The sequence below is a fragment of the Ovis aries genome, chromosome 4 (assembly GCF_016772045.2).
Source record: "Ovis aries strain OAR_USU_Benz2616 breed Rambouillet chromosome 4, ARS-UI_Ramb_v3.0, whole genome shotgun sequence".
Lineage (NCBI taxonomy): Eukaryota > Metazoa > Chordata > Mammalia > Artiodactyla > Bovidae > Ovis > Ovis aries.
The window spans coordinates 34599339-34620341 of record NC_056057.1 but is presented as its reverse complement, the minus strand read 5'-3'; the positions used below and the strand labels follow the sequence as shown (position 1 = coordinate 34620341).

Here is a 21003-nt window from a genome sequence, read left to right as displayed (position 1 = left end):
CATATCCATTGAGTTGGTGATGCCATCCAACCTATCTCATCCTCTGCCATTCCCATCTCCTCCTGCCTTCAATCTTTGCCAGCATGAGGGTCTTTTCCATGCTCCGAAAATCTTTTTTTTTCCCTCAGTAAATCTTTAATCCAATTTTCTGTTGATGAGCAGGGCTGTGTTCCCTCCCTGTTTCACCCCAGACTCCTGGACACTCACAGGCAAGTCACAGCCTGTTGCATAGTTCTCTTAGAGGAGGTCGCCATCAGTTGCACCATAGAGCCACTGAGCAGACAACCCACCAACTGCAGAACAATTAAACCAAAGGAATTCTCGAACTGTTAAATTCTAGGACCCACAACAGATTTCCCAACCTGGGGATCTGAGAACCCCCAGGGAATTTGACTTCAGAGGCCAGTGGGATTAGATTGCAGAACTTGCGCAGGACTGGGGAAACAGATTGTTGGAGGCTGTGCGCACCAGGAGAAGGGAGCAGTGTGTCCCCACAAGAGTGATACGATACTTAACTGCCTAGTAAATCAGGACAGTTATGTAGGTCTAATTGATGGAAATACTAGTTTAAGATAATCCAATGAATAAACTTGACATCCATACAGGAATGGAGTAGAATGAAGGACTCATTTCCTTAAATTGTATGTTAACAGACCAAGAGTAGTGGGTTTTTTTTGTTTTACATTGAGTAGGGTCATGTTCATTGGGAGCTAAAAATGTAAACATCTCTCATTTAAATGTAAGTATTATAAATGTTTTGTACCACATTTCAGGTATTCTTGATTTTACTGAAGTATTGTTTCAGATGCCCCCCCAAATGATGGAAGCATGCCAAAATGCCATGTTACCAATTAAAAATGGATGTTAAAACTTCCTCGCTTTCAAGTTCTCACAGTTGGCAAAACAGTACATATAGTATAACCCATTTTGGAGAAAGAAGGAAAGATCTAAATGGGGTGATGGGGTGTGTTTATTTGCCCAGAAAATTTGATATTAGATATATTGCTGATAAAATCCCCTGGTCAACCAAGTGGAGAATGGTTTTTCAATTTAGGCATAGTTTCATGCATAATAAATTATAATACAAAGCACTAAATTACTCAGCTTTGTACCTTACTTTCATAAGTTGATTTATTCAGCAGTATTTTTCATTTAGTCTAATAGTCCTACTAAGAGACAGATGTATTCTTCCTATAAATAACAGCTATCTTGCCTCTACCATCATAGTATCTACTCACTCTACTTAACTCGAAAGCTAAACCTTGTAGACCTGTTTTGCATTACCTTCTTTACTTAAAAGTTCTCTGTATCCCTGTAGATGACCAGTGTTCTAAGCATTGCTGAGTCAAGTAGTCACTTCTCCATCTTATCCTCTCAGCAGTATTTTAACAGTCAGCTACTTAGTGCTCCTTGAATCCCTGTTTTCCTCCTATATCCTGACTGGTCCTTCTCAGTCTCCTTTTCTTGTTTGTGTATTGCTTGACTTTACAGTAATACTGGACTATCTTCTCTAACTTCTCTAGTTGATCTTATCTTTACAGTTTGCATGCCACTAACTCATTTATCATTATATAATTCTTGCCTGTTGAATTACAGCTTCCAGCTGGTAACTTGACGTCTTCGTTTGAGTGCCTTATAACTTAATTTGTTAGTATTAACATTAATAAAATACTTAATAAAATATATTTTAGTGCCCTAAAACTCAGCTATTCAAGCCAGAAGCCTAGGAATCATCTTGAAATAGCTCCTCATTTCTTAATCTCCTTTCAGCAAATCCTGTCAACACTGCCTCCAAAATAAATCCTCTGTCCAGACTTCTTCCTTTTATTTCTGCCACCTATCCTAAATGACTCATTTCTTGGACAACTGCTTGTCTCATGACTTACTCCCTTATCTGTCCTCCATGTTGCAATCTGAATGATCTTTTTAAAATGTAAATTATGTTTCTCAGTTTAAAACAGTCCAAGAATTTGTAAGGCCTTGTAAAATGTGCCCCTGCCTTTTCCTCCATTCTTAAATTCAGCCACCCTCACTCTGCACAAAAACCTCTACATAGTGGCTTGCTTTTTCACTCCACTCCCACCTGGCCGAGTCAGGTCCCACCTTGAAGACTTGGCTATTAATCTGTCGGCTGGCTTGCAGTCATGCACTTGAAATGGTATCTCTTCATCTTGTTGAGGCAGTGTAAAGTAGCCATTGAGATAAGGTTCAATATTTGTAGTATGATAGTATTTTTGTAAAGTATATGTAACAGGGAGGGATGTGTGTGTGAGTAACTCAGTTGTGTTCAACTCTTTGTAACCCCATGGACTGTAGCCCTCCAGGCTCCTCTTGTCTGTGGAATTCTCCAGGCAAGAATACTAGAGTGGGTTGGCATTTTCTCCTCTAGTATATCTTCCCAACCCAGGAATCAAACCCAGGTCTCCTGCATTGCAGGCAGATTCTTTACTGTCTGAACCACCAGGGAAGCCCCAGAGAGGGATATGTATTTTCTTACATAAAGTAACTGGAAGGAGGCATGAGAAATCAACAGCATTCTTTACCTCCATGAAAGGGATCTAGGTGACTGGGGAACTAGAGTGGAAAGTAGCTTTCACTATTACCCTTGAATTTTGAACCATGTAAATGTGTTACCTAAAAGAGAAAATTAGAGGAGTTTCTTAAATACTAATAAATACAGACCATGTAGCTCTAACTACAGGAAGGGGAAAACCCCAGGAAAATGAGTCAAGAGCTTATATTTTGGGGTTTTAAAAAAGTAACAACTGTCCTAGAGAGTGTCTTACACATTGGGAATGTGATATATATTTGTTGATTGAACAGATAAGCTAATTAATTTGTAGAGCAGTGTAGACCTGTTTACTCATTTCCAACATGAATTACCAAACTTTTAAAAATGAACTTAGATTCCTGCTTTAAAGCTAGTACACTCTTTGGGATCACCTCAATTTTGATAATACAGATTATCAAGAATGATAAAACTCCTATCTAGCTATTTCAGACTCCCTTTTCCATGTACCATTGTCACTTTTTCTTTTTCTCAGAGTTTTAGATTAACCTGGGTCCTGAGATCACATTCATTAAAATGCTAAGCCAGTAACAAATTTGCACTTATCAAATGAACAGTTGTGCTTTTTTGTTTATTTTTACTTTGTTGTTTCTTTTTTTAATAAAAATACTGGCAAGGTTACCAGGAGTACAGTTTACATCTAAATGGTTGGAATATAAATTTGCACATCCTTTCTGTAAAATAGACTGCAGTATGATTTAAGAGTTTATTTTGTCATATTCTTTGATCTAATAACTTTTTAAAGAGTACAGAAAAACCTCAGTTAAATACCGAGCTTGGCTTCCTTCACAGTTTTCAATGCAGGATATAAAAGTGCTTCTATGGTATAGTCTCATGAACATGTTGAGAGTGAACTATAATTTTGGAAAGTTTATGGATGGTTTTAACTTATTCTTTTTTTAACATTTCATTTTTCTGTCTTCTGGAGTAGGTACAAACCAGATTTTAAGAAGTTTTTAATGGATTCAAAAATGAGAATAACACGAAATCTATTAACTGAATGTTTCTCTAGCAGGATCTGTACCTGTTGCACTACAGACTCATTTATGTATAGCAGTTCTCAAAGATACCAATCCTGGAGAGGAGTATTCTAATTAGAATACTGCAAAAATGAGAAATTTAATTATTGGTTTTGCATCCCCTTAGACCTAAAATCTTACTGTGCTTTTTAATTTTTGTTTGATCCTTTGGGGTGAAGATGAGAATCCTATTAAAAAATCCTTTAAAAATCAGTCAATTCAAATTTTGTAAATTTCACATTGCATTGAAAAGTTTGTTTATAATTTACATTTTCTGGCCTGATTGTTTAGGATTTCTTTTTCCCACAAATCCCTAGGCAGAGTTAACAGATAGTGTATGGTTTTTAATACTTTAAGATGAAATATAGTACTACATATAAAGAGAGGTGCTAATTATTACAAAGAAAACAATAACAGTTATTGGTAATACTTGTGGTCCTGGTGGTTAATATACACCCTGGATCGAGTTACATGTACCCAGGTCTACAGGTCATAGAACCACTGGTATAGTTCAACTTGTTTTTTCCAAGAAAGCTTGACTGCCTGATGTGGGACAACTTAGGTTGAGGAACCATGTGTAAACTGACTTAGTAGGCATAGGATCCTATCATTTCTATTCTTCACTGGGGAATAGTTTTAGAGGCTGATTTCCAAAAGCTCTACTTAAAGAATTCTGGGTTGGTCCTTCCTGTTGTACTTGAGACATCACAGAGGCTAGAAGCAGAATTGTCATCAGCATACTGCTAGCAGACAGCTGTTTGTTCTCAGTAAGTGTTATTGTGTCATGCTATTACTTTTTCAGAGTGTTGCAGAGGTAGGAACATGGGGGAGAAACAATTTGGATAACATGAAAGTGATGCTGGTGGCTAAGGGAAGGCATCTGGATTCTGTGGGAAGGGCTATAGCTGATCCATCTGTTGTCTAGGTAAGCATTCCTTTGTTCTGGGTATCTCACCTTATGATTTGCAAATTTTCGTCATAACTAAGTCATGGTCTCCATTTATCTTTAATTTGGAAATGACATCTTTGACATTGTAAAATGAATGATGTCCTTCTAAAACAGTAATTTGTATAGTAAAACTTGAATAAATCACTAGATCTTCACCATGTAAATGTTAATAGTTCTTAAGTTTTTTTGCCAAGGAAAAATGCATTTGTTTAAATGGCAATTTTATGTATAGACAAATATCTTACATATAGGAACCAAATAAATATTGAATGATTAATTTGAAACACATCAAGGCTTATGTCCTCTGTATTATTTAGTTGGAGGCTTCCCAGATGACTCAGCTGGTAAAGAATCTGCCTGCAATGCGGGAGACCAGGGATCGATCCCTGAGTCGGGAAGATCCTCTGGAGAAGGGAATGGCAACCCACTCCAGTTTTCTTGCCTGGAGAATTCCATGGACAGAGGAGCCTGGCAGGCTACAGTCCATGGGGTCGCAAAGAGTCGGACACGACTGAGCGACTAACTAGACTACTAGACTAGATTATGTGGACCAGACCAAAATTGAGTGTTGAGACAAGAACTTCATTGAACATTACAAGGTAAGCCCAAAGACTTCAGTTAGGCCACTGATTACAATTCAGTGCGAATCCACCTGTCAGCCATGACATACTGCAATTAAAGCACTGATCATTCAGTTTGTCTAAACAAAAAAAATAACTGTAAAATAATAGGTAAAGACCCAGTTCTCTATTTCAAAAGAAGGCCTAGCTCCAAGTCTATTCGGAAAACAGTTTGGTCAATGATAAATATATGTACGTGTTCAATATTATTAGAAAAGAAACAATTATTTAGTGTTCATATTTTTCAGATAATCTTAAATACTTATAAAAAATGTTTCTCTTAATCTAATTCTTAGATTAAGAGAAAAGTTGTGATGGATCTTCTGCTAAAGAATCAGAAGTTACTAAACACCTGTCTGAGTATATCACAGAGCTGCCAATTAAAAAAAGTGGTGAGAGTTTTTGCTCATATGTCAGACAACTTGGAATAGACTGTCTTTCGTTGGATGTTATAAATAAACAGCTCTTTTTTAAAAAAAGTAAATGTTTTATGTTTCTAATTAATCATTGCATTTTAGATTGTTGCAGATTATTATAACTAATTCTAAGTAATTGGTATAAACTTCTGAAAAACAAATTTTGAAACTTGAACCATCATTGCAATTTCACACAAAGAATGCTATAGGCAGATATATTTGGAGAGGGCTATTTTAGTTCATATTTGGAAATGATTTTTTAAACCTTAATCTGAAACCTGTTCTTTTACAGATTTGAGTATGAGCACAGTTGAAGAGGATTCTGACACAGTAACAGTAGAAACTGTGGACTCTGTGACTTTGACTCGGGACACAGACGGGAACCTCATTCTTCATTGTCCTCATAATGGTAGGAAAACCTGCTGACATATACTTTTAAATTTTTTTGGATTTCTGGATTTCATGTCACCTTTAAACCTTATTACTCAGACAGTTTAGGCTAGAACAGTAGAAAAGGAGGTTGTTTCTTAGAAAATCTTAATTCATGTTTATATTTTTAAAATATACTTTGTGTATCTTTTTAATTTACCATAAATTTCAATCTTTATGAATCTTGTAGCTATTTTATAAGTAGAATTTGTTGAATCTCTAATGATGGATTAACTGTAATACGCTTTTCTCTTTGACACCATTTGATACCAGCAGTATACATAGTACATTAGAAAATGTAGAAATAATCCTGCCAATGAACATAGAATTTTTTTTGTCTAGAACCTGTGTTAGAGAATTTTACATGACTGAATAGGACTTAATATCATCTGTAATGAACTAAGATTCAGTTGACTTGAGGCTTGTGGTTTTGTTATTTCTCTACCTGTTCCATAATTATATTTATTTTGCTTTTTAAGTTTATCCTTGTTCCGCGTAGGTTCTGTGTTCTTTTTTCACTTAGTACTTAATCCCTGGGTTATTTCATTCAAATTTCTGGTTTTAATTTCTGCATAGCTTCTACAATGATTTAAGCCTCTCTTTATTCTGAATTCTGTTTCTCATAGGCACCTTAAATTTCACATGTCTCAAACTATGTCTCAGGTCCCCTTTCCTTTGTTCAGGTTCTCATTTCTCACCTGAGTAGTCTTTTAGCCGATCTCTCACCTCTAATTTATCCTTCAGATTGCTGGTGATTGTGGTCATGATTCAACAGTACATGAAAGCTTTTTTTTAAAAAATGAGCTTCCCAGGGTTTTTAATTCAGGTTCTTTAATTTGGCACATAGGCTCCCATCATCTCAGCTTTCTTTCCAGCTTCATTTCCTGCCACATTTCATATATCTGTGTTCCAGCCGTTCACAACTGTTACTATTTTCCTAACTTACTGTAAGCTTTTCATACCTCAGTATCACTCCACGTATTAATCCTACTGCCAGTGATAATCATTTTCCCCTGGCTTCTGTTTCTTTTTGAAGTTCAAGACACCTTTTCTAGAAACCGCCCTTCACCTCCAGTTTAAATTAAATGCTTCAGTGCTCATATAACAGCCTCTTCATTCCACCTTCATTGTTCTTATTAAACTATTTTGAAATTGTAGTCATCTCCACTGTACTGTGAGCTCCTTGACAGTCAGGGTGTCTGTCATTGTTCTGCTTCTCAAACTTAGCTGATGGTAGGTATTCAGTAAATATTTGTGAGTAATTAAATAACCAGTCTTTATCTTTACATGTGAAATAATCTGGAAAGCCAGGTAATCACAGCACAAAAGTGTGATGTTTTAAAAAGCGCCGCCTTGGTTCCTGGTTCCTTGTCATAAGAAGTGGAACTGAGGTAGGCATGTTAAGGGCAGTGAGTCTCATTGCACAGCTATCTTTTTCTGACTTAGCAAATTAATAAGATTATTTTACATTCATTACTTGTGGAAGATTTTGTTTCCTCCTTTTGATTTGAAGATTTCTGAGATTTTTTTGTTCTTGTTTTATTTCATTAGAAGCTGATGAAATAGACTCAGAAGATAGTACTGAACCTCCACATAAAAGGCTTTGCCTGTCTTCTGAAGATGATCAAAGTATTGATGATTCCACTCCTTGCATATCCGTTGTTGCACTTCCACGTAAGTCACTGTATTAACATAGAGCTTCCCTTCTGAATCAAAATTCACATTGTAAGAGATTAAACTGGCATTTCAGTTTAACCCATCAGTTGGACCCATTATTTTTCTCCTCGTTTAGTCAAGAAACCTCCTTTAATCAGCTCTCAATGAGTGCTTATTTATGTGCCAGGCATGGCTCTACATACTTTTACTATATTGCCAAGTTTAATCTCTCAACCTTTTATTTTAATTGACCCCCCCATCTGAGAGTCTTTTTAGACATTTTTTTCATAATCATGCTTTCCCACATAAAATTATAATTTCAGTATCATTGTTTTGTTTTTAATGTACTATGTGTATGTATGTATATCCTTGCTTTCTTAATAAAGAGAGTAAGGTTTTTTCATCTCCTCTCCTAAGAAGCATATTAACCCTCATTGAGAAGGCATTCTCTAGAGTAGGTATTTTTATCGTTACGTTATAAATGAGAAAACTAAGGTACCGAGAGGTTAGTAACTTGTCTAAGGTCTTACCCAGGCATTCTAGTTCTTGTAGTTTATGTTCATTTTACGTGTTATATGGCTAAATGGAAAGTAGAAGCCTGATAAGTTTATTCTCACTAAGAAAGTTCTTAAAATGTTTATATTCCAAGATCATTTAGAATACACTGGATTCTAAGCAGGTGTAGTATTTTGGATGAAATGCTGTTGGTGAAAGACTACAGCACACCAACTGTAATGTTAGATTATATTTCTCATTTGTTTAGCAAAGAATATGGAATCTGTTGAACCGTGGTGGCCCTCCAAGGCTGGAGTAGATACCTCAGTCCCTGACAATGGGGTTCAGGCCTAGGGCTGTTGGTGACGTACTCTGTACAGAGCAGGGTATTGCCATATCCAAGAACTTCCAGTGGAAGAGAACTAAGACTGGGTTTTCATTGTTGAAAATCATGTCTTCATAAGCAGATATGTACTTTGTATTTGGAGTTAATTGCTTATTAAACGGAGCAGAAAAGTATAATATTAACTGTAGTCACCATGCTGAACATTACATCCCCAAGATATAAAAATATTTAATTAAGTCAGAATTTTTGTATGATTATCTTGATGTAAATTTTGACCTGTTAATTGATTTGGTTAGAGTGCCTTGAATGTGATTGTAAGTTTGATCTACACTTGATATTTTGTTCTATTTTATGGAGTAAGACTAAATCCTTCACACACTCATTCACTTACCTGGGTAAGATAATATGGATGTGTTGAAAGGCCATGAACTTTTTGATGTTGGGTCATAGCATCACAGTGTAAAGAGGACAGTCTGGAGCCTAATTTATAGTAAGACTGAATTTATAAGGAGTGGCTTTAAGTTCCCTGGACTTATAAGAACTATGTTGATAAAATCAACTTTGGAAAGTTTTTACATTTAAAAAAGTCCCCAAAATCATGAAGTCCTGTATCTATATCACCATCTAGAACCAGTTAAATGGGCAAGTCATTTATGCTGGACTTCATGAAGATGAATATTAATTTTAAAGTTTTAACTTTAATATTGAGGTTTTCTTTAGATGCTTTATAAAACTGATTAATATTTATCTGTCTGAGCCTTAAAAGTTCTCTTAACTCTAGTGTTAATCAGTATAGATCACTTGCTGCTACTTTTTGCAGTCATTTGCACACATTTACTCCATTACCTGTGCATCGTTAAAACTCTTGGTGGAGTTTCTCTGGTGGCTCAGTGGTAATCTGCCTGCCAATGCAGGAGACACGGGCTTGATCCTTGGTCCAGGAAGATCCAGATCCCACATATCATGGAGCAACTAAGCCTGTGCGCCACAACTACTGAACCCACATGCCACCAGCTGCTAAAGCCTGTGTACCCTAGAGTCCGTGCTTCCCAACAGGAGAAACCACTGCAATAAGAAGCCCGCACACCACAACTAGAGAAAAGCCCTGAGCAGCAATGAAGTCCCATCTCAGCCATACATAAATAAATAAAATTATGTAAAAAGATAACTCTTGTGATTATTCATTTAGATGATCGTTGGAGTTACTTATGCCTCTCATTCCTTTTGTTCTTCGTGCTGCGTTATTTGTCATTCCCATACCGCTCTCCCTATTGTATATATAACTGGAGTCTGTCTGTATCCCACTTCAGACTTTGTCTTCCTGCCACTAATTCCTATCTTTGCAGTTTACTTTCTCTAATACTTCTGCAGTCCTTTGCCCCAATGGGACCCATTAACCTTAGCACTTTTTAGTTATTTCTTCTTTACTTGTTTCCTTGTTTCCTTCTTACCTAGTTTCAGTTTTTATGGTAAATCATTATAATCTTTGTCTTGCATTTACCCTGAGATCCTTTTTTCTTTCCCTCACCTCACCTTTCTTTGATGAAACCACAACCCTGGTTCAATTTGTCTGCCTATTTATGACTATACCAGTATAGTTAATTGAAAAGGATTGGAGGAAAAAAGCACAAGTAAGCTGACTACTCTCACTTTAAATTTATGACCATTAAATGGGTTCCTTATGTTGCCTCCCAGTCATACCATACTTATCTGGTATTCTTTCTCCCACTCTAAGATGACTGTTTCATACATTCTGAAACCTCCAATACTTCTTCCACATTTTTAACTCTTAACTGATAGCCTTGCTTCCTACTTTACTGAGAAATTTAAGTGGCCAGAAAATAGTTTCTGTAAGTTTCCACCACTACAAATGTATTTACAAACCAACTTGTATCTATGTCCATGTAGTCTTGTCTTTTCACCCAGCCAAGGCCAACCCTTCATTATACCAGATCCCATCCCTTTTGCCCACCTAAGGACATAGTTGCAGGAAGTCTCTCCTTTCTCTTTTGAGTCAACAGTTTTTTCGTTGTCTTCTGGATCATTCCCATCAGCGTTACAAAAATACAATAGTTTCTTCTTTAAAATAAAAGGTCCTGTTAGCTCACTTTGGGCTCCCATTCAGTTTCTCTACTTCCCTTGAGTACCTTTAGTACCTTGAAAGAATTGCCTATAGTTGCCTCCATTTCTAATTCCTTTGTTCCATAAGCCCACTCCAATCCGTCTCTCAGCTTTTAATGCTATACTGTAAATGTTGTCTCCAGAGACTTTGTTTTTTCCTCTTTTTTTTATAAGTTTTTTTCCAGAGACTTTCTCATTGCTAAATCCAGTGGTGATTTTTTTTAGTCTTTGTCTTACTTGATCTCCCCACATTTTTTATCACTCTGAGACTTGTTGTCACTTGGCTTCCAGGGAATGCATTTCTCTAGTTTTCTCTCTGTCCATTTCTTCTTAGTCTCTTATGCTGACATATCCACATCTCCTCAGCCTCTAAATGAGGAGTACCCAGGAATCAGTCTTAATTGCTTTTGTTTTCTGTTTTTACTCCCTAGATTCATACTTTTAAATACCCTGAGTTATTCCAGGCCATACCTCTCCTAACTCCAAGTGTTTAGTGGGTTTAAACATCTAGTATGTTTAAAACTGAGCTACATTTTTAAACTTGCTTCTTTCTAAACCCTTCTCCCCATTTCATTATTGGTAGGTACATTCTTCCTGTAGCTCAGGTAAAAAACTTTCTTTTTTTAATTTTGTAAAATTAGAAAAGTTTGTAAAAAATTTAAAAACTGTTTTTAAATTCCATTCTTGACATTTTATTTTCTTTCTTATTTGGTTTATCTGCATGTCCTTTTGGCTCTACCATCAAAATATATTCACAATTTGAACTACTTACCACCCTCACTCGACTTCACTCTAGTCCAAGTCACACCTCTTATCTAGTAATAGATTACTGACTTAGCTTCTTCACTGATCTCCTTCCAGCTAGGGCTGCCTTTCAGGCTATTTCCCCTTTAGCAGCCAGGGAGATCTTGTTAAAGTAAAACTCAGTTTATATCACTCCTCTGCTCTAAATCTTACTATGGTCACCTTAGTGGAAGAGAATTAAAACCAAAGTCTTCATTTACAGTGGCTTTCGAATCCCACACAATATTTTGTTTGGTCTACTCTTACTACACTGTCCTTGCTGCTCTGGCAGGCACACAGAACCTTTTTGCACTTGGCTTTCCATCTGCCTTAAGTGCTATCTCTCAAGATACCTTCATGACTAGCCCTTTTCCAAATCCTGGTTACTTTTCCTGACCTCCTATTTAAAATTTCAAACACTTGACCCCACTCCCAACAGATTTCCCATACTTCATTTTTACTCCTTAACACTTTTCCGACATAATACTGTGTTCATTTTGTCTTCCCCCTAGACTCTAAGTGCCTTGTAGGCAGAATTTTGTTTGTTTGTTTTTTGTTTATTATTGTCTCTCCATTGCCCAGAACAGTACCTCACATGTATTAGGTACATTGCTGCTGCTGCTGCTAAGTCACTTCAGTCGTGTCCGACTCTGTGCGACCCCACAGACGGCAGCCCACCAGGCTCCCCCGTCCCTGGGATTCTCCAGGCAAGAACACTGGAGTGGGTTGCCATTTCCTTCTCCAGTGCGTGAAAGTGAAGTCGCTCAGTCGTGTCCAACTCTTAGTGACCTCATGGACTGCAGCCCACCAGGCTCCTCTGTCCATGAGATTTTCCAGGCAAGAGTACTGGAGTGGGGTGCCATCGCCTTCTCTAGGTGCATAATAGATACTCGTTAATCAAGTATATATGTATGTATATCACATACACTTAGGTGTGTGGATGTATTGGTGAGGAATATGTTAAGAAATTAGATGATCACATCCTAATTCTTTGGGTATATTTAATAATTAGGACCTGCTTTTATTACTCTGGAGATGAACTGTTCTTTTTCTTGAAGTTTCAGAAAATGATCAGAGCTTTGAGGTGACCATGACTGCAACCACAGAGGTGGCAGATGATGAGATTACTGAGGGAACTGTGACACAGATCCAGGTATAGTAAGTCTTTGTATGGCTGCAAGAAGATTATCCTTTGTATATAACCTTAGGTGATAAAATGATGAGAATAGATTCTGTCTGACAGTATGCGTGAGTGCTGTGTCTCTTCATTCACATCTGACTCTGCAACTCCATAGACTGTAACCTGCCAGGCTTTCTGTCCATGAGATTCTCCAGGCAAGAATCCTGGAGTGGGTTGCCATGCCCTCCTCCAGAGGATCTTCCCGACCCAGGGATTGAACCAGTCTGTTAGCCTCCTACATTGTCTGGTAGGTTCTTTTCCTCTAGCTCCACCTGGGAATCCCTGAGTCTGAAAAAGTAGCAGTCACAGGATGGAAGAAAGACTTATTAATCTTCCAGGTTTCCAGTCCCTGCATATATGAGTCTCAGAATTGTAAACAGCGATAGAATTTTAAAGCTGATTCCTTGTAGAGTGGTTCACATCTGTTGAGCTAATGCATGTGCATTCTTTATCTCCCTAGAGTGATCTCTTTCGAGCTGTTAAATAACTTTAAATTTCATCTACCAGTTACATGAGATATTGATTGGGATATAAAAGTTTTTAAAATAAGCTTTACGAAGCAGTTATCTGTAGTAACTGATTTAGAAAGGTTCCATGTGTTCTCTGCCCTAATGTGAATGAAAGCTGGTCATCTCAAATACATTTTTAACTATAACAGTGGTAGTCATGGTTCCTTTTGATAACCTGTATGACTAGATAGATTTTACCGTGTGTTGAGGTTAAATAATTAGCCTGTTTTCCTATATGAACTTCTTTAATTTTCTTGTGTTACTTGTGCCAAAAGCAGTCATCATTCTTAGCTCTCTTCAGTGGCCAGCAGCTTAAATCTATTTTACTTGTAAGTTTATTTCTGGCTGATTGTTCTTTCACTCTGTCTCTTCACTTAATAAAATACTTTTTAGCAGACAGTAGCGACATTGTACCGTTATTTTTCTTAATGCAAAGCGTCAAAGCGTCATAATGACCCTTCTTCATTACGAAGTAGGTACAAGTTGATACATATGAGGGACTAAGGACGTTTCAGAAGAGTGTACTGTGAATTGCAGTGAGGAGCTTGAGAGCAGTCCCAGAATGAAAGGATTTCCAGAGAAGCAATATGCTTCAGACATGCTCTAATATGCTTCAGACATCTTTGAGGCAGGCTGGGGAATTTGGACAGAAATTTTTTCTAAATCCTCAGAAACAATAGGGCACATTCTTTCTTCAAAATGGATCCTGCAGGACTTCCCCGGTGGCCCAGTGGTTGAGAATTCACCTGCCAGTGCTGTAAACATGGGTTCGATCACTGGTCCAGGAAGATCCCACATGCAGTGGAGCAGATAAGCCATTGCACCATAACTGTTGAGCCCGTGCTCTGCAACAAGAGGCCACTGCAATAAGAAGCCTGTGCACTGCAACTAGAGAGCCAAAAAGAAATAAAAAGTTTTAAAAAGTTTTTGTCAAATTCATTTCATTTGTAGTGTAGTCTCACTTCCATTTTTAGCGTGTTGAAAATAACTATATACGTATGTCTGGTTTGGTTTACAACCTAGTTATTATCAGACTGACCAGTGGCAATGTACACAAGTTTTAGGGTGGTTTTGTTTAGATTATTTCTGAAGAGTTAATGAGTTACAATCTAATACTAACCTCTTGGTTTGTTATTACCATTTTAGTGAATGAAAAACTTTTAATAATTTCTAATGTTTTTTTAAATAACATTAGGTTGGGAGTGAAAGCACAGTTTAAAGTTCAGAAATAGTGTGCTTTTTTGCTGTGCGCTTTGTGTCAAACTAGGTGTAGTTATTTCACCTAGTTAGTAGCTAATGCCCCCTTGTCCCATTCCAGTGGTGGGACTAGCTTGAAAAACAATTAGGAACTAAAATAAACTTCCCATGTATGTAGTACATTGTGGTTGCAAGAGGCATTTAGTGTGTGAAATATTTATTTTCAGAGTTTTAAACCTGTATATATGATAAATAAGAAACCCAACAACCAATTCACAAAGACTTCATTTAGAAAAAGCAACAGCAAGTTAAACAAAGCCTGAGTAACTTGAAAAGATTTATATATAAAGTAGGAAAGTGGCTGGTGCTAAGTTGCTTTAGCCATATCCAACTCCGCAACACTATACACTATAGCCAGCCAGGCTCTTCTGTCCATGGGATTTTCCAGGCAAGAATACTGGAGTAGGTTGCCATGCCCTCCCCCTAGGGATCTTCCCAACGCAGGGATTGAACCCAAGTCTCATGTCTCCTGCATTGGCAGGCGAGTTCTTTACCACTAGTGCAACCTGGTAAGTTCTCAGGTAGTGAGAAACGGGGGTAAAATACCAAAAAAACTTAATCACTATCTGTATACTAAGTATAGATAGATAGCCTCTTAGATACCTAAGTCTCCTGATATACTCAGTTTGATTGACAGTGTTGAATATTACTGCTAGAATTTAGTAATTATTTACTTCATGTGATGATTTTTGTCACGTTTAACATTACATGGTTTAAGTAATATGTAAGTCTTCTTCAGGAAATTTTGCACCATAAGGCATTAAATGTTTACCCAAAGACAATAATTAATCATGAAAGGTTTATTCCTGAGATTCACAGAGTGGGCTTTGCTATATATTTAGACTCACTTTGGGAAATGGTGATTTTATTCTTTCAACAAATTAGTTAACATCATCTCAGGAGATTTTTCTACATTTCTTAAAAGTATTGTATGTATCAAGATCTTTTGATAGCTCTCTGTATTGTCCTTGATAAGTAACTCCTATATTAAATCTTACAGAATTGTGATCCTCAGAATATAAGAGGCCTTGGATATTGTCTGACTAGTCTGTTTAAGTTCTCAGTTTTATAAAGTCCTCTTAACCTTTAAAAGAAAAAATCTAAAGTATTTGACACATAAATGCCAGGTTATAAAACTTTTCTTGTTTGTTCTAGTGATTTCTAGCTTTTGCCCATGGTGTTTTTTTTTTTTTTTTTAACCACTTTAATAAATACAAAATATTGCCACCGGATATACAAATAGTAGGTAACAATAGGCATGGCTTTTCTCCTCACTGTGCCTTGATTCTTCGTTGACAGCCTCTCTCTTTTCTAAGTGAGATGTTTCATTTCCTCTTGAAAATAGAGATCCAGTTTCTGCCTACTCAAGAAACAGTCAATCTTTGTTAGGACCTACCTCCAGAAGGTGATGTAGCTTAGTAGTTGATCCAGGCGAGACCTAGCTGGGTTGAGTGGTCACTAGGCCTGTGACTCTCCTCTTATCCTGGTCTGCATATAACAGGTTCATCTTACGGTAGCACTGATATGGTAGCACTGTTGCCATATCTTCCTCACTTAAACCATAGCACTTTCTAGCCCACAGCCAAGTCTCTTAAAAACAGCTTTGTTCTTGCAGAATTTTCTAGATTAGATATGTCCTTAATTGCTGATAGCTGCATAAATGCACTGAAAGCCACTGAATTGTATACTTTAAAGGGTGAATTTTATGATGTGACTTGTATCTTAATAAAGCTTATTTAACTATATCTCTCAATACAGGCTATTTTATTGCAATAATAATAAAATTAGTACCATATGGTTCTTTGAAAAGATACCTTTAGGAGGGTAGGTGTCAGCTCTAAATACCCTCCTAAATGTAAAAATAAAGTTGTCAGTAAAAAATACACAGACTACAATTTTGCAATAACATCTTTTGAATTAGCCTGTTAATCTTTTAGATTGATCAACAGGTTACATTACAGATGACCATATATTAATATTTAGGCAGCAAATTACCTGTGAGAACATGAATAATCATGACACTTGATCCCAGCATTTCCATTTTATTTTATATATGAGCTTGTTTTATATATAGTAGTAACAGTAGTGGTTTAGTCGCTAAGTCGTATCTGACTCTTGCAACTGCATGGACTAGAGCCCTCCAGGTTCCTCTGTCAGTGGGATTCTCCAGGCAACAATACTGGAGTGGGTTGCCATTTCCTTCTCCATGTTTTATACATATAAATATTCGAATGGCTTTTTTTCTTGTTGAAGATAATTTTGTTTTCATGCTGTCTTAAAAGCAAGAAAATATTTGTCTTTCTATGAATTCAGTGTAGTTTTATTATATCTAAAACAAATGAATTTCATGTTACTAGAAATTCATTTGTTTTAGATACAGCAGAGTTTTATAATGCTTAGCGTTACAAAGATGAATCAGGTTGGGTGTTAAATCAAGCTGCCACCTTTTTTTTTTTTTTTTTTTTGCCTTTTGAAGATTCTGCAGAATGAGCAACTAGATGAAATATCTCCCTTGGGTAATGAGGAGGTTTCAGCAGTTAGCCAAGCATGGTTTACAACTAAAGAAGATAAGGATTCTCTAACTAACAAAGGTAAGATACACTGTGAATTTCAGTGACCAGTGGCAAAAGTGAGTATCAAAGAGAGCTTGTAGTCATAAGGATCCTAATTTGGGCCTTCATAATTATGGTTGAATAATTACAATAATTTGAACCTAATTGAATTAAATTTGACTCTGAATGGGAGTGTTGCTGCTGCTGCTGCTAAGCTGCTAAGTCACTTTAGTCGTGTCCGACTCTGTGTGACTCCATAGATGGGAGCCCAACAGGCTCCGCCGTCCCTGGGATTCTCCAGGCAAGAACACTGGAGTAGGTTGCCATTTCCTTCTCCAGTGCATGAAAGTGAAGTCGCTGAGTTGTATCTGACTCTTAGCAACCCCATGGAATGCAGCCTACCAGGCTCCACCATCCATGGGATTTTCCAGGCAAGAGTACGGAGTGGGTTGCTATTGCCTTCTCCGAATGGGGCTGGGGGACCAATACTCATTTTACAATAATTGATCGCTTGTCCCATATGAAGTAGGTTATAAACAAATGCACAGTGTTACCATTTAAGTTAATGCAGTTACTGCTTATGGGAGAAGGAAGTCAAACCTTTTCAAAGTTCTACTACTAACTTTGATCTGATAAGTTGTTTAGAAGTTTAAGTGTTTATAGTGCTACTGTGCTCGTAAGGATTACTAGGAAGCTACTTCAAGAAAGTGGGGGTTGTGTGTATGCCACAGTAAGGAAAGGAAACAAAAAATAAGTAAATAGATTGTTTTCAACCCCTGTACAGTAACTACTCATTAAGAATGAATTACTGACTCGGTATTCCAATATGTTATGTTTACCTTGTCCTAGAATCTTTTATATGTATTTTTTTTCCATAAAACTTATTTTTCACTACAGAAATTTTTCAGAAAGTTTTGGCTGTGATTTGGCTTTTACACTTTTTATAAGTCCTATCCTGCTGAAAGGGTAAGAGATGTAATTAAGAGGAAATATTTTTTATGACTCTTTTACTTACTACCCCTGTTTACTAGTTATTTGTATTCTTTCTTAAAAACCAGAGGTCACAGAAGCAACTTTACCTAGGGATCTTTCAGATTTCAGATGAATAAGACATTAAATTAGCTACATTCTTTTCTTCCCAAAAATAACATTATCAATAGCATTACTTGTTTTCTTTTAAAGGACATAAATGGAAGCAGGGGATGTGGTCCAAGGAAGAAATTGATATTTTGATGAACAATATTGAACGCTATTTGAAGGTATCTTATGGCATATTTTTTGTTTCATGAATTTTTTGATTGCCAATTGCAAAATACCAAAGTAGCACTTTTAAGTAATTATGTAATGGATAATTGGCTAACATGTTGTAGCTTAATAATTACACATTTTGAATTCTCAGTTTAAAACAGGTTTATTGCTTTAGGTAACACCCCAAAGTTAAGACAGAATTTTAATAGTCTCTCAGAATCTTAAAGCTCTATCTTTTCAAGCAGCTTATAAATTAAAGTTTATGCTGTGTAAAGCCTAAGAGATGCATTTTCCTTGAATTTATGACATTGCACTAGTCCTTTCCCTTAAAAAATATTAGTTCATTTTCATGCTGCTAAGTCACTTCATTTGTGTCTGACTCTGTGCGACCCGGTAGACGGCAGCCCACCAGGCTCCCTCATCCCTGGGATTCTCCAGGCAAGAACACTGGAGTTGGTTGCCATTTCCTTCTCCAGTGCATGAAAGTGAAAGTGAAGTTGCTCAGTCGTGTCCGACCCTTAGCGACCCCGTGGATTGCAGCCTACCAGGATCCTCTGTCCATGGGATTTTCCAGGCAGAAGTACTGGAGTAGGGTGCCATTGCCTTCTCCAGTTCATTTTCATATTCAGGCTTATATCCTGTTTCATGTTCAGGCTTAGTCATCTTCTTCATTAAAAGACTGATGAAAACAATTTTTAAAGCACTAGATATAGAAATTGCCTTAATACATAGTGTTGGCCTTTCAAATGCCAACAGTCCATGTGGTAATTCTGAAAACATGTGAAGAATGATACAAGGCTTTGTTTGCACCATGTGAGGGATAACGTATTGTGATTATGCATAAGAACAGAGAAGGAGGAGTTTATTCTCAGGGTTAGGACAGCTACAGAAAATATTTACAAGAGTAAGGATTTGAGCTGAGTTTCAAAGAAAGGGGTAAGACTTAGGAGTAGAGTAGGGCAGAGTACATCAGGAGAAACACTGGGCTGGGAGGAAGCACAAGCTGGAATCAGGATTGCCAGGAGAAATATCAATAACCTCAGATATACAGATGACACCACCCTTACAGTGGAAAGTGAAGAAGAACTAAAGAGCCTCTTGATGAAAGTGAAGGAGGAAAGTGAAAAAGTTGGCTTAAAGCTCAACATTCAGAAAACAAAAATCATGGCATCTGGTCCCATCACTTCATGGGAAATAGATGGGGCAACAGTGTCAAACTTTATTTTTGGGGGGCTCCAGAATCACTGCAGATGGTGATTGCAGCCATGAAATTAAAAGACGCTTACTCCTTGGAAGGAAAGTTATGGCCAACCTAGACAGCATATTAAAAAGCAGAGACATTACTTTGCCAACAAAGGTCCATCTAGTCAAGGCTATGGTTTTTCCAGTGGTCATGTATGGATGCGAGTTGGACTGTGGAGAAAACTGAGTGCCAAAGAATTGATACTTTTCAACTGTGGTGTTAGAGAAGACTTTTAAGGGTCCCTTGGACTGCAAGAAGATCCAACCAGTCAATCCTAAAGGCGATCAGTCCTGAGTATTCATTGGAAGGACTAATGTTGAAGCTGAAACTCCAACTTTGGCCACCTGATGTGAAGAGCTCACTCATTGGAAAAGACCCTGATGCTGGGAGGGATTGAAGGCAGGAGAAGTGGATGACAGAGGATGAGATGGTTGGATGGCATCACTGACTCAATGGATATGAGTTTGAGTACAAACTCCGGGAGTTAGTGATGGACAGGGAGGCCTGGCGTGCTGCATTCCATGGGGTCGCAAAAAGTGGGACACAACTGAGGGACTGAATTGAACTGAGGGCTGGAGGGAACATTATGAGTTAATGATGTGTGTTGAGGATTCAGAGTTCAAACCCAGAGTACATTAACATAACCCCTTTAACTTAAACCGAAGACAGTTGGCTGCTAGAACTTGAGCTTTGAAGTTTAATTATTCTCCTACTGTTTGGTAGTTTATGTGTAAATTTTCACTATTTTAAATACATTGCTGCCTAGTATGTCCACATTCTCAAGCTTAATTTTAAGCTACACTCCTCCCAAACTACACTTTATAAATTATAAAGAGAGAAAAAACTTTTACTTCTTTATTAGGAAAGGAAAATCCTTCCCGCCAAGCTAATTGTTTTAAGAGAAACAGAAATTCAGTGACTATTGAAATATATCCAGAAGTGTATTAAAAGTTGTCCACTGATCACACACACTTCAGTTAAAATTGGGGAAATGCTACAGGTTTAGTAGCCAGTTGGTTAAAAAAAAAAAAAAAAAAAACCGCACTGAATTTGGGAAATAAGAAGCTGATTTCTTATGTAAGAAATTAGAGTAGATGATTTCCAAGGACTCTTCCAACTTGATGGTTAAAGGGCAGCCTTATGATAAGACCTTTTAGATGACCATTTCATTTGACCAGGTTGTGAGTAGTAAAAACTACAATAGTTGAAATAGAATTGGCAAAAAAAAGACAGATAAGCAAGTAGTCTTCTGAGGAAGCTTGGTGACTGAATGTTGGCTAAGAAGGCAAGTGAGGAGATGGAATAATTTAAGAGTATTTTTTTTTCAATTGAGGATGTTTCGGAGAAGGATGATAGAATTGTCAGAATAAGAAATGTCGAAAAAAGATACACTGATCTTGGGAGGAGATAATTTGTTTGATTTTAGTTTTTGACTATGATTTTTTATTATGTGGTGCTGTTGCAAGAACATTATGGAGCTGTTTTTAAAGCAATTAATTAGATGTCATATATTCCATATTTTGGGTGAAAAGATAAGATCCTGTCACAAGGAACCAAGAAAAAGTCTTCGTCTCTCTGTACTGTCACCCTGCAACACAATGCCTTACATCT

The 21003-nt window shown here is 37.1% G+C and overlaps 1 protein-coding gene across 12 annotated transcripts in view; it reads left to right on the top strand.

The window, feature by feature from the left end:
* The window catches only part of DMTF1 (cyclin D binding myb like transcription factor 1), a 49548-nt gene that overhangs the window by 5885 nt on the left and 22660 nt on the right, over positions 1-21003 (top strand). For 6 of the 12 annotated variants that reach the window (XM_060414979.1, XM_060414982.1, XM_060414976.1 and 3 more), the window contains 7 exons: positions 4391-4513; positions 5454-5549; positions 5866-5982; positions 7554-7676; positions 12462-12556; positions 16826-16940; positions 18084-18160. In XM_060414979.1, the coding sequence (XP_060270962.1) occupies positions 5874-5982; positions 7554-7676; positions 12462-12556; positions 16826-16940; positions 18084-18160 (519 nt within the window). In that variant the 5' untranslated portion in view covers positions 4391-4513; positions 5454-5549; positions 5866-5873. The remainder of the gene's footprint in view (positions 1-4390; positions 4514-5453; positions 5550-5865; positions 5983-7553; positions 7677-12461; positions 12557-16825; positions 16941-18083; positions 18161-21003) is intronic. The other 6 variants (XM_060414978.1, XM_060414981.1, XM_015095235.4 and 3 more) reach the window with 1 other exon arrangement.